General features: G+C 33.4%; 1 protein-coding gene across 2 annotated transcripts in view; it reads right to left on the bottom strand.

Moving 5' to 3' along the window:
• Positions 1-14043, bottom strand: part of Abca5 (ATP binding cassette subfamily A member 5) — a 64302-nt gene that overhangs the window by 5063 nt on the left and 45196 nt on the right. For both annotated transcript variants that reach the window (XM_020183458.2, XM_020183460.2), the window contains exons 24-37: positions 11231-11401; positions 10107-10220; positions 9592-9726; positions 7753-7827; positions 7572-7663; positions 5734-5860; positions 5305-5422; positions 5114-5205; positions 4123-4298; positions 3316-3391; positions 3099-3193; positions 1984-2103; positions 836-985; positions 320-399 (exon numbers count right to left, since the gene is read on the bottom strand). In XM_020183458.2, coding sequence (XP_020039047.1) covers positions 320-399; positions 836-985; positions 1984-2103; positions 3099-3193; positions 3316-3391; positions 4123-4298; positions 5114-5205; positions 5305-5422; positions 5734-5860; positions 7572-7663; positions 7753-7827; positions 9592-9726; positions 10107-10220; positions 11231-11401 — 1621 coding nt within the window. The remainder of the gene's footprint in view (positions 1-319; positions 400-835; positions 986-1983; positions 2104-3098; positions 3194-3315; positions 3392-4122; positions 4299-5113; positions 5206-5304; positions 5423-5733; positions 5861-7571; positions 7664-7752; positions 7828-9591; positions 9727-10106; positions 10221-11230; positions 11402-14043) is intronic.

Genomic DNA, 14043 nt, shown 5'->3' with positions numbered 1-14043 from the left:
ACAAAAAAAAAAAAGAAAGAAAAGAAACAATGCCCCTGGTTGTTGGAATAAACTGGTGAGAGATAAGGTAACCATTTCTATAGATTCAAGTGTGAGAATTTGTGGCAATATCCATTAAAGATTACAGAAGGTTTACATTATGAAATGATTGTTGAACAATATCCCATTTGTATTTGTATCTTACAATAAATGAACAAAAAGTTATCTTCATAGTTGTCATGGTTTCAATAATAAACTGACTCTGTAGTTCTAACCTTTCTAGATAGAATTCTTTCATAATTTGGGAGCTATCTTACAATATTTCTCAAACACTACTTACCTTCTTCAAGCTTAGAAAAAGATTGTGAAAGAGACTGAACATCTTCTTTAGGAATTTTATAAGCCAAAATAGAAGAAAAACTGAAAACAAAGATAAATAAAGTAAGATAAATTAAAGGACAATTGAAAAACTGCTACTACTGTATTCTGAAACCAACGTTTAAAATATTTTTAAATTCAAAATGAAACTCTTCATCTATTTTGATATCAATGTGAACACAATTGTGTGAAATGACAGAATTCATGGAGTAAAATGACTATCATCATTACTGAATAAGAACTTCAAAAAATAAATACTATCAAACATTAAAAGGCATAACTAAAATAGATATAAAATTCTATTCATCAGATTTCATTAGTCTTATACTGGTGATAATACAGACATGTTGAAGTAAGATATATACAGATACAGATATAACCTATGACTGAAAAGAGGATTTTCCTCTAATCCTTAATACAACCTTTCATCAGTATTACTGTATAAAGAAGTGTAAGTACATTTTAAAATTTTTTTTACCTTTCCTGACGGCTTGCATTTGGGAAAATATATTGAATTTCTCTTTGAAGGCGGTCTATTTCTAGGTTTTCTATCCAGTCCTTTAATTTAATTTCCAAAAAGTAGCCTTTTCCAAACTTACTCTTTAGATGTTGTACTGTTCCAATACATCTAAAGTAATTTTTAAAAGAGAGATTAGATCCAAAATGGCTTGACCGTTTCAAAGAATGATTTCTCACTTAACTCTCTACCTATTTTTAGACAAAATTATGCTGGGAAACTGTTACATTTACAGAAAAGTTGTAGCAACAATACATAGTGCACGCACTCCTTATCCAGTTTGGGCTTCATTTGCATTTTACCAGTCTTTCACTAGTGGTCCACCTTTATTCCAGGATTTTGTGCCATGCTGCATTTAGTTATTATCCCCTTAGTTTCCAATGGTTGGTGACAATTTCTTACTCTTTCCTTCTTTTTCATGACTTACAAGTTTTGGAGAAGTACCAGTCAGATGCTCTTTTGGAATGCTCTTCAAGTTGGGTTTGTCTAATAAATTTTTCATGGTTAGACTGGGCTTATGGGTTTTGGACAGAATATCACACAGCTGAAGCACCTACCCTTCTTATCACATATCATAGCAGGGGTACATATCTGCACACCATTGCTGAATTAAGGTACGTGTCAGCTTCTCAGTATTAAGTTACTGTTTTTCCTTTTTATAGTCTACTTTTTTAGAGAAGACTGTCTAAGTTCAACTAAAACTTGAGGTGTGGGAGATTAAGCTTCCCCTTTTTGAAATCTGCATGCATCACTTGGAATCATTCTGTAAGGAAGATTTACCTCTTGGCCCTTACTAATTCAATCATTTACTTATATAAATATGAACTCATCAATCTGACACAATGCCTAACAACTTTTTAAATAACAAATACCACGCCTGGAAATGACATTCCAAGTTACTGCCAATCCCAAATGCAAGTAGTCAGCCATATTTTGGGAAAATAACGTATTTCTAAGTATGTCTATAAAAAAATTAACTGGTTCAAAAACTTGAAGAAACGTTTTTAACATTTAAAATAATTTAAATTACTCTTAAGTTTTTGAAAAGACCACATTCAAAATCCACTTTCACTCTCCTTCCCTAAAAGACATGTTGTTTAGACATCTACCTTAACTTCCCAGACACCATTATTGCCACTCGGTCACAGACAGCCTCTGCCTCCTCCATGTAATGAGTGGTCAGAATAGCAGCTCGCTTTTTGTTTTTAAATGCAGTTCGAATTGCACGCCTAAAACATAAGTAAAATTAAAAGAAGAGGAATACATCTATTTGTTAATGAAAATAATGGGTTTTAAAAATCAACTATTTGGTTAATTTAAAACTTATCAAATATCAATATCAACAATATCAAACATATCAATATGTTGATATCAAACATCATATTCATCATCATATCATATTCTGACAAACTATGACTTTTCTATTCGAATTCATTTTTCCTCGTCCAATGCAAAGTAATTCCAAGATATCAAATGTTTGTTATGAGTTAAAAGTATAATAAAGGGACCAGAGATACAGCTAAGTGACAGACCATCTGTCTACCATGTGTAAGGCCCTGGGTCCTGGTTGCAATCTCCAGGACCACCCCCCACACTCAAAAGTACATAACCAATGCACTATTATAAAAATTGATGCCTGTTTGTGTGAGCAGAAAGGCAGCTATAAAATCATAAGGAAACTTTAGCATGTTATTGAAACGTAACCTTTCATTTTGTAAACATGGAAATCGATTCTCAAAGAATCATTCAACTAGTAGTACTTAAATTACCAGAAAGAGTGGCAACATAAATCCAAGACAATATTATTATGAGAAAGAGAACTTATATGATGGGAAAAAACTTCTAAAAACTATTCAGAGAGCAGAGTTATTTATTTTAATAATTACCCAAATACTTCACTTCCATTTTAGAATTTATAGAATATTATGAACACTTCAAGAATAATATGATAGTTTAAAAAGGTCAAGGAAATTTCTAGAAACCTAAGCACTTAATTTTTTCTTTTCTGGCACTGGGGTTTGAACTCAAAGCCTCATGCTTGCTAGGCAGGCACTTTCACCATTGGAGCCACTCCCTAAGCACTTAATTTTTAATTACCATTTTATTATTTACATAGGATTTTAAATAAAGACATATATATAACTAATCTAAAAAGTATATATTTCTTTATTCTAAAGTATAATGTAATACAACATATCTCAAGTGTTTGTAATGTCATACTCACCACATGTGCTGTTTGGCTTTAGGGTCCATACCTGTAGATGGTTCATCTAATAGAGTGACCTGAGGATTCCCAAGCATGCTTAGAGCAAAACATAACTAGATAGAAAGAAAAAGAGAGGAGGTGGATAATAAGACTTCAATATACAGAAGTCTATCAAGATAGTAACACGCAATAAAGTCTCAGTAAAATAGATGTATTTGTTGTTCAATGAAAGTACCTTTCGCTTGATTCCTGCAGGGAGTTTCTTTATAGTTTTCTGAAGATGTTCTTTCAAATCAAGGGCATTTGTTATTCTGCAAAATAGGTAACACAAAATAAATATAAGTTGTGTGTGATAATTGCCCTTTTTTTCTAGAAAAATTACTTAGTTAAAGCATAGTATAATTAGGAAAGAAAATCCTACAATTTACTATAGGTTTACAGTTACTTCACTGTAAACAAATTAATATCTTGATGAAATAATTTAATTAAAATGTTTCATAGCTGGGCTTGGTGATGTGAACCTATAATTCTAACTACTCAGGACACAGAGGCAGGAGAATCGTAAGTTCAAGGCCAGCCTAGGCAAAAAAAAGTAGGGAGACCCTGTCCCAAAAAAAACAAAATAAAAACAAAAGGGCTAGGGGAACAGCTGAAGTTGTAGGTAACTTGCCTAGCATGTGTAAGGCCATAGGTTCAATCCCAATACAGCAAGTTTCATGACATTTATAGGTATATTATTCAACAATTAGAATAAATTGCCTTTTCATAGCAACCATAATTTTGTATAGAATACATAAAAAAGTAATGACCATTCTTAGATATGCTTGCTTTGAAATTTTAAAATTGTGTTGGGCACCAGTGGCTCAAGCCTGTAATTCTAGTTGCTCAGGAGGCAAGAGATCAGGAGGATTGCAGTTTAAGGCCAGCAAAAAAAACCCATTACAAAAAAAAAAGGGTGGGTTGAGCAGCTCAAGGTTTAGGCCCTGAGTTCAAACCCTAGTACCAAAAAGAAATAAAAGGAATCTAAAGACAATTGTTTTACCGATTTATTACTTCTGTCACATCATTTGCATTCATTCCTTTCACAGCTCCATAAATTTCAAAATGTTCATGTACTGTAATATCTGGCCACAATGGGTTTATTTGAGGACAGTAACCCATACACTTAATGGAGTCATCACCTTCAGTTGCATCTAAAGTGTAATCTCCTAGAAATACCTATATAAATACAAAGCAATTTTTAAATGAATATTTTTGCTTAATTTATATTTTGAAGCAAGTAGAAAGTGGATTAATTCAAACCCTTCCTACAACCAGAGTAATATCAAGTTGGATTTTTACTGCTTTTTGATGATGGAAGGACATAAACAGCTAAGTTGGAGTTCAGTGTCTTGGCTGAAAAGGGTGTTTATACTGTAGGATGGTAAGCTACAACTTTAACTAGAATGATCAGTGGCCTTATCCTCATTGAAACAAGACATTTGAGCCAATGAGTTAAGTGAATTTAGTCATTTGAGGTTCTTAGAGATAAGATATAGCTAATATAGGAAACAGCTCAGGCAAAAGCCCAACGTAAAGAGTATGTCTGTTATTTTCCAGGAAAGCGATGGATCTATGTAGCCAGTGTGATGTAAGCAAGGGGGAGAGAAACAGGAAATGGGACCAGGACAGTTCTGGAAAGTTTCCACGAAGTGGTAGTGACATGCTTATACCTGAAGACTAATTGATGGTCAAGACTAGCTTCCATATCTCCTGAAATTAATATAACTGTCTCTTTCACTAAATAAGTGGATAAATGACTCATGCATGTAATAATTACGAAAACAGAAATAATCATATGCCTGTGTTTGCCTTAAAATTTTACCCTGTGTATTACTTTCACAGATGACCAAAAACATCTAATTTCATCAAGCTATACTAAAAAACTAAAAACACATACAGTTTGAACATCAAAATCCTAATCTTTCATTAATTAATTTATTTTAATTAAAAATGTAAATATAATCAACATATCCCACTCTTGTATATCATACCTGGCCTGAAGTTGGTACAATATCACCAACCAGAATATTAATAATTGTGCTTTTGCCTGCACCATTTGGACCCAACAGTCCCAAGATCTCTCCTACAGAAATTGAAAGAAGAAAAAAAAATCATCATACTCAAATCAAGGTAAAAATGGAAATAACTCTTCTGAAAAAGTTAACTAAAAATAAATACCAACCTTTTTTTACACAGAAAGATGTGTATTTAGTGGCCACTTTCTTTATTTTTCTTGAATGAAGAAAATCTTTCTTGTCATCATATTCTTTATGCAAATTGCTTACCATAATGGCTGGTTTCTAATATGGAAAGTGGATTTAAAAGATAGTTACAAAATACATGTGCATCATCACTTCATGACAGACTACACAAACCTCATATCCATATTCATGAGAAATGTGTCTGCTTATAAAGGGGTAGTGTACAAACACATTTCCACCTATGACTAAAATTATACTTATTAAAAAATAAGTTGACAAATCATATTTTTCTTTGAATAATGTTTTTATATTTATTCATATGCAAAGAATAACATTTTTCAGATGAATCCCTGCAAAATGGGGACTACAATTTCCCATTTAATATGAATTAACCCTAAAGACTAAATTACCTCCTCACAGCATTGGCAACTCATCAACTCTTTGACCTTTAGTCTTTCAGCTTTGACATCTTCATCTTCATTCTCATTGTTTGGTGGTTCTGGAAACTTCTTATTTTTGGACTTTCTTGAAAGTGTCCTAAGTATATAAAGATAGTAGATCCTCAAATAACTAAAATTGTAAGAAATGTAAGCACTGCATAGAGAAATGATTTTAAATAGCACACCAACATGAGATCTAAAGTTATCTCTGAAAGGTGGAACTACAAATGACTTTTTCATTGCTTGTCAGCACTTACATGGTATTATCTAAATCCATTCATTATTTGACATTAAGTGCTCTAAATAATAATCTATTTCTTTAGAGACAGGTGGCAAGATCTTTCACTGGGAAGTAGGAAGAGAAGAAATGCAAAACTTGGGATACCTGTTGAAATCAAAGAGATAAGAAGGTTCCACTAGAAAAATGTGACAGGGACCAAACAGCATCAAAACAGAGGTGATTTCTTATGGGATAAATGTGTACCACATCAAGATGTTCTTTTATGCTATTTTTCCCCAGCATATAATCAGATTCACCAACAATGATGATTTTTAGTAGCGAGGTCAAAGAGACTGAGGGTGCTGTAAGGGGCTCAAGTGATGAATCAGGTGAGTGAGTAATGGCTAGACTAGTTGATACACTAGGAGAATAGGAAAACTCAAGGATATGATACCATAGGAGGAAAAGTCCAACAGGATTAATAAAATGAGAGATAGAAAGATGAGATGCTACTGGTGGTTGGATGCTAAAGTTTATGGCTCTGACACAAATAAATGATTGCAGTGGAGAAGAAACTGGTTTGGAGAAAATTAGAAATTTGGGGGTGTGGGGAGTTAGGGTGTTAGGAAGATTAGCCAAGTGGATGCTGGAGTCTTCTCCAAGTTTTAGTAACAGTAAGGTAGGAAAAGGAGGAAGAAGAGTCAGATAGTAAATTCCTCAATGAATGGGGAAATATCTAGTGGTTAATAACCATTATACATTCATCTGTACATTTCAATATTTTATAGTACACTGATACTCAGCAAATAAATATGTAAATATGAGAATTAAAAGAAAGAAAATCACAACTAATTTATTACCAGTATCTGTATTTTAATAATTCTTCTATAAATTTAAAACAATTGGAGAAAATATTTTCAAATCATACAGTTGGATAAGGGATTTATATTTAAAATATATTAAGAACTTTCACAACTTAGTAATATAGAGACAACTGACCCAGTTTTTTAAATGTGCAAAGGCTCTGAATAGGTATTTCTTAGATCTAAAGTGGACAATAAGGATATAAAAAGGTTCTCAACATCAAGAATTGTAAAGAAATGTAAGTCAAAACCATAAGGATATATCACTTCACACCTACTACAATGGCTAAAATTAAAAAGACAAACAATAATAAGTATTGGCAAAGAGGTCTCAGAATCAGAACCCTCACATTTTTAATGGGAACATAAAATGTTGTTACCACATTGGAAAACAGTCTGGCAATTCTTCAACAAGCAAAACCATTGAGTCACTATGTGACCCAGCAATCTCCTGATGTATGTATCTAACAGAAATGAAAATACCCATCCACACAAATACTTGTACACAAACATTTGCAATAATGCAAGAGCCAAAAATGTGGAAACAGCTCAACTCTCACAGAGAAAGTAGATTAGCGGTTTAAGGGCATGGGAAGAAAGACAAAAAGTGACGGCTGATGGGTATAAAACAGTGCTGGAACTGTTTTAAAATTATGTTAGGGTGATGGTTGCACAATTAGTAAATATACTAAAAACATTAAAATTTAAGTAGAAAATTAACTGGCCTGAAAAAGGGATCTTTTCTTATTGATCTGCCCCCATGTTTTTTCTCGTAGTATTGTAATAGGAAAATCCACAGGACACATTGCAGGTAAGGCTAAAAGAAGATATAACAGTTATGACTGTATCTGACTAAAAGGTATTTTTTTAGTTTAATGCACAAAAACAACTTTTGCTATTTCTTACCATTATAACAGCCACTAAAAGCCCATCCCAGGAATTGACGGTGCTCTCATTTTTTGGCATGTTCTTCCAAGAAACCTAAGACAAACATTTTTAAAATGTAAGTGCTACATGTGTAGAAATATATGGATTAAAATGAAAAGATTTATATTTTGTTCAGTAAATCTGTACTCTATAAATAAGTTATCTATTCATGTTAATAAGCTGTTTTAAACCTAAATTAAAAATCTTCCTTGCTCCCAAATATTTCTATGACAGTAGGTTTGAGTTAAACATACTGTACTGAAGAAAAATAAGCAACAAAAGGAGATGGTATAGACAACAGAAGAAAACAGCAATCCTAAATCAAGAACTTTTAACTTTTTCCTGATCACATGGAAATTTCCTTCAATTAACCCAGGCTTACTAACAGTATTCTGCTTTTTTTCTTTATGTTTTCTTGGAAGAAAAGATTTCTTACACTTTACTTCCCCTCATCCTTTTACATTATAATTCATTATTTAATCCTTAAAAAGTTTCCAAAAAATACTGACTGAAACCAGATCATACTTCCAATTATGTACACCATTTTGAGCACCAAAGAATATCTAATTGACATAGTCCTTCTCTTTTGACAATTTACAGGTAGACATGCTTGAAAAGATCCCATAATTTTTTTAAATAGCTGCATTAAGATTAGTTAACCACACAGTAGCAGTTAGCCTAATTCATTTTATTACTTAGTATAAGAATTAAGATCCTGAAGATTAAGCAGTGTGGAGAGTGGATTATGAAAAGCCTATGAGAACTGGACATAATCAAGGTGAAATGCGGCTTAACTGCTTTTACCTGCAGGCCAAGATAGGCACAGCCCCTGCCACGAAACAGAAAAAAGCAGAATAGCTACTTTTTAGTCTCTAAAGCTTTTTTTTTTAAGTCTCCTAAGCTTGCATTCAGAGAGCAGGAAGGCAGGTTTCTCCTGTTACAATGTCAAGCCCCTCCCTGAGAGCCTTTGCTCCACCCTGTTTGCTGCTGTTTATAAAAACTTCTGAAGGAGGACATGGGGGTTTTTTTTGGGGGGGGTTGGCTTGGTTCTTTTGCTTTGGCCTTTTGCTTTGGGCTTTTTGGTGTAGGAATCTTTTGGAAGAGAAAAGAATTGCTAAAGGAAAATTGCTGAAGGACAAAGAATGGCTAAGGAGGGGTTGATAGAAAGTCTGCACGGAGAACTTTAACACAGGCCTTAGAAAAACTAAGCTAAAGAAAGAACTTTATACATAGGCCTTAGAAAAGCTAAGCTAAAGAGAAGCCAAAGAAAGAACTTCACAGTACAAGTCTAAGGACTGAGACTTTAAGAGTTATGTATGTGCAGTTTTCAGGCATGGGTGTTGCAAGTCTGAGCACCTAGGCTTTAAGGAAGCTAAAGAGAGAATGCTACAGAAAAGTTGCAAGCCTGGGGGTAAAAGACTTTAAGAGCGATTAGGCTAAAGATAAGCTAAGAGAAAATATGGGACAGTGCGAATCTCAGGAAAGAGGTTTTAAGCAAGGTTTTAAAGAAGACTTTAGAAGCAAGGTTTTAAAGAACTACAAGGAGTAAGGACTTAAAGAATAATGACAGAGAAAAGAAGCAATGAGGGCTGGGCGTCCCCACCAGACCACCGAACATACCTGACTCCACTTTCTGTCTGTTTGTCTATCCTGTATCTTTTCTGAATCTCCAATTGCCCCCGGTTAGCCCCAGTTAGGTTCAGTAATAACCAGGAGCGAAAGCTTGCTCTAACAAGGGAGGGAGCAAGAACACAGCACCCCCTTCCAAAGCAGTATGTATTTATATTTTTAAAATATTTAAATATGTAACAGGCTTACCTTTATGAAAGAAATCAGGCAACCTAGAAGTGGATAGATTGGAATGGCTATACAAAAGGTGTAATAAAAAACAGCTGCAACTGCGTATCCCATAAAGTAAGTTATTTCAGTGATTACAATGCAAGCCAATGCTGTCTAAAGAGAAAACAAAAAAACAGGTGACAAAGTGTTTAAAAATTCCACACAAACTTGTTAGTTTTTGCTTCAGCATTAACTGTGTTTTCAGTCCTCTAATAAAACATAAAGCCAGAGGTGATACCTAGCTAGGAAGCATATGCTAGTCCAGTTGTTTATGGCTGTTATCTTTGCCACACTAGTTTTAAGTGTTTTCAATATCATCCCTTCACGGAAGTGATGATGTGGAAGATAAATGCATGCACAAAAAGAGGCTACTAGTTCTCCATCTAAATGTTCTACTTATAAAACATACATAATTTATTTAGTATGCTCATGAAAGTTCATGACCTTTAAATAAGATGCTACAAAAAACTGAAATAATACAAAATGTGACTTACCACAGAATAGATAAATGACCAAAATTCTTTGGTATTTAAAATTTTCTTAAAGGTGAAAGAAGCAATATAAGTGAACAGAATAACTGATGGAACATAACCAATAAGGCAAAAAACCTGTAAAGAGAAATATGTATGTTTCTGTAAAAATATGAATAGCTGATAACACATGATATTAAACACCATAATGTATTAACAAATAACTATGCTTCACATTTTATTCCTCAACAAATCATTCCAAAAACTGAAATGATGGCTACTAGAAGAGTTATTATCCACATGTCTACTAAGTCAAGAAAAAAGCATGCTTTTAATTTACTTTTAATACAATCCTAAATAAGTTGTTTAAGCTGAACACCACTTGTACTTTGGGTATATTACTGGGGAATGAACTCACAGCTAAGTGCACCTAGCCATTCCTCAGTCTCATTTGTAATTTTTATACAAGTAAAATTCTATCTCTCATTATTTTGTTATAAAAAGCAAGTATAGATGGTTACAAATTTATCCCTCAACTATTTTAACACCCTTCATATATTAATATAACTCCAAAGAATATTATTTTATATGACAGAAAGTAATATATCAGGTCAGTATGATCTCAGACAAAACTAGTAAATTTACTTTCAGCTCCAACCTCATTAAGGTCTGTTTTCCCATTTTCCTACTAAAAATTATTTAATGAAAAGGTCTGTTATCAGTCACTCACATGTGAACATGAATGTAAATTACACATTTCCTTCACACTCTATGCCTTTAACCTTTGACATAAAAGAGCACCTGCCTTGTGGTATTATGGTTAGGCATAAGAACAGACAGGAAGACATTCTATGGATGGAATGCCTTTAAGCACAAGAAGGGGTCCACATGGAAGTCCACCAGTTTCAAGGAATTGTTGTAAAATGGTTAAGTTATTTTTTTAAAGCCTTAGGGTAACATACATTTAATTGATTAACAGTATCATATACAAAAGACAAATAAACATTGGCTCTTATTTTCTTAAAAAAAAAGAAAATATACACATTACACATATATGATATATATACACATTATATATATGTATGTATGTATATAACTAGTTTTTAAAAGCAACATCTACAAATAGCATGAATACACTGTTAACTTACCACAGCAAGGAATTTAACAGCATGAAAATATAATCCATGATGAAATGCAAATAAGCTTCCTAACATCAAAATAAGAACAATTAAAAATAAAGGGATATCAACAATCGCTTGTCCAATCCAATACGCAGATGGCAAAAGACCCGAAAGCTTAAGTTGAGTATAAGCCTTAATCTAAAAAGGAAAAAAAAATGCTTTTTTATTTTAATTTTAAACATTTTACAAACAAAAAACTGCAAATTATTGTAGAACTTTTAATTTTATATCAACAAATCAAAGAAGGTCACATTTCAGGTCTAAAACTCATGAAAGTCCTACTAGCACTAAACATAACATTCTATTTAGCCTTTAATTTGGCTTGTTATTTTTGAGATGTAAAAATTTCAACAAAATTTTGAAGAATTAAAATTCAGTAAGATAAAGCAAAAGGTGTCATGGGGTTACGCTGTGCAAATGGTGAACAGCCAAAACACCTGCTTTGGAAAATCTGCAGATACCGGGCGTGCTGGCGCTAGGGAGGTGGAAGGAGGAGGATCATGAGCTCGAGGTCAACCTGGGCTACTTAGTGAGTTCCAGGCCAGCTTCAACTACAAAGCAAGACCTATCTCAAAAAATAACAAAAAAAAGAAAATCTGTAGAAACAGAAGGCAAGATATACTTAAGGAAGAAAGTGATTCTCATTTTGAAAGTTAATCTTTAATAAAAACATGAGTAAAATGCCAAATTCCCTCTGTATTTGCACAGGGTTGAATTAAGTACGAAACTGTACAGAGATGCGTTTGAAAACCTTTCGTATAAGCCTGGTATAGCACACAGATGTAATTCTTACCACAAGCAAACAGAATTCTCATGTATATTAATAGCAAACATAAATGGTATAGTTCTCCAACCTCATCCTCTCATCCTTTAACTTGAATTTTTAAAATTTTCACAAACCCAAATCCCTAATGATGTTTTTCAGGTGATTTCTGTCATCTATAGAAATTTCTACTCCTAATAATTACAGGCATTACATGATACTGCAGACCACAGAATTCAACAAGGGAGCCAAGAAAAATAGAGATGAGTTAGGAAGAGGACAAGGGAAACAAAAGGACAAATTTATTGTTCAATGAATAACAGGAATATCAGACATGAAAATTCCCAACACAAGTATAAAAACAGAAACCAAGTCATGCAAATTATTTTGGCTTTTGTCAGCCACACATTGCTGGTGAGAATACAAAGTGGTAGGCTCACTGTGGAAAATAATTTGGCAATTTCTTATAAAAGTAAACATGTAACCACCATTTGACCTTTTGGAGCATTTTGTCTATAGAAATGAGAAGTTATGTTCATACCAAATCTAGTATGGCAATGTTCATAGCAGCTTCATTCATAATAGTGAGAAATGGAAACATGCCAGAGGTTCTTCAACAGGCAACGGTTAAATAAACTGTGATATGGAATACTACTCAGCAGTAAAAAGGAATGGGCTATTGATATGTACAAATTGGATAAACTTCGAAAAGAATTAGGGAGTTATGATGAGTGAAAAAAATTCCAAAAGAAAACACACTGTGATTTCATTTACACATTCTTACGAGTTAGAGGCATAGCTCAGGTGGTAGCACGATGAGCCTGAAGCTCTGAGTTCAAATCCCAGTACTACTTGGAAAAAAACCATTTATACATTTTTGAAATATCAAACTTATAAGAATGGAGAAGCATGTGGCTAGAAAGTGCAGTGGGAACCATCGCTGCACCTTGGCTGTATCAGTACCAGTACTGTGATACTGTTCTTCAGCTTTGCAAGACATTATCATTGGGAGAAAATAGGTAAAGAGCACAGAGGACCTCAGTCTGTCTTTTCTCACAAGTAAAAACGAAACTACAATCACCTCAAAATAAAAAGTTAAAGTAAAACACATTGCGGTTGAAATAAAAAAGAATAAGTAACTGTCCAATGAATTTTAGCTTTGTGTGGTGGGACATGGATCTTTACCATCTTTATACTTTTCTATATTTTCTAACTTAGTACAATAAATTAATCTATTCAATATAAATATCAAATGCTATTTTTAAAAAAATCTGAGACTCATGTATTACTTTTATGCTAACCAAAAGTATTTTCAATAAAAGTGATTATAAATTATTTTTATTAGTTATTTAAAAGCTAAAAATGAGATTAAGCTCACTATTCATCATGTTCCATGAGCTAATATAGATAAACTTGCTTGTGACATGAGATCGTCCACAGAGAGGGTTAGGAATTTTAGCTAGAGGAATAAGATACAATTTCAGCATGGGGAAAAGTAGAAGACTGTGAACAGCCAAAAAACTGTATGAGATCATTATGTGCTGGAGCACAAGAAGGGTACGGACAAGAAAGGGAAGGAATGCCAGTGAACCTCTGTACACTAGCAATTGTTCCTAGGCTGAAGAGATGACACTCATTTTTACCTAAATTTTTTCATTTGACATGAATTAAGTGCTTTGTACATTCAATATGCTCTACTAAAGGTTAAAGGGGAGAGGCAGATTAGTGTGCTGGTTAAGAACATAAACAGAGGGCTAGCAGAGTGGCTCAAGTGGCAGAGCACCTGCCTAGCAAGGGTGAGGCCCTGAGTTCAAACCCCAGTCCTCCACCCCAAAAAATTAAACTTAAAAAAGAAAAAAGAACATAAACATTGTAGTTAATTTCCAGATAAACCTAGGCAAGTTACATGAACACTCTTATCCTGATTTCCTGAGCTATCATGTAGGTAAAGAGAACTTATCTCACAATGTCGTAAGGACTAGAGAATGCAATTTTAAAGCATATAGCAAGAATTCAA

The sequence above is a fragment of the Castor canadensis genome, chromosome 11 (assembly GCF_047511655.1).
Source record: "Castor canadensis chromosome 11, mCasCan1.hap1v2, whole genome shotgun sequence".
Lineage (NCBI taxonomy): Eukaryota > Metazoa > Chordata > Mammalia > Rodentia > Castoridae > Castor > Castor canadensis.
Note: the sequence above shows the minus strand (reverse complement) of the source record. Positions and strands in the feature narration are given on the sequence as shown.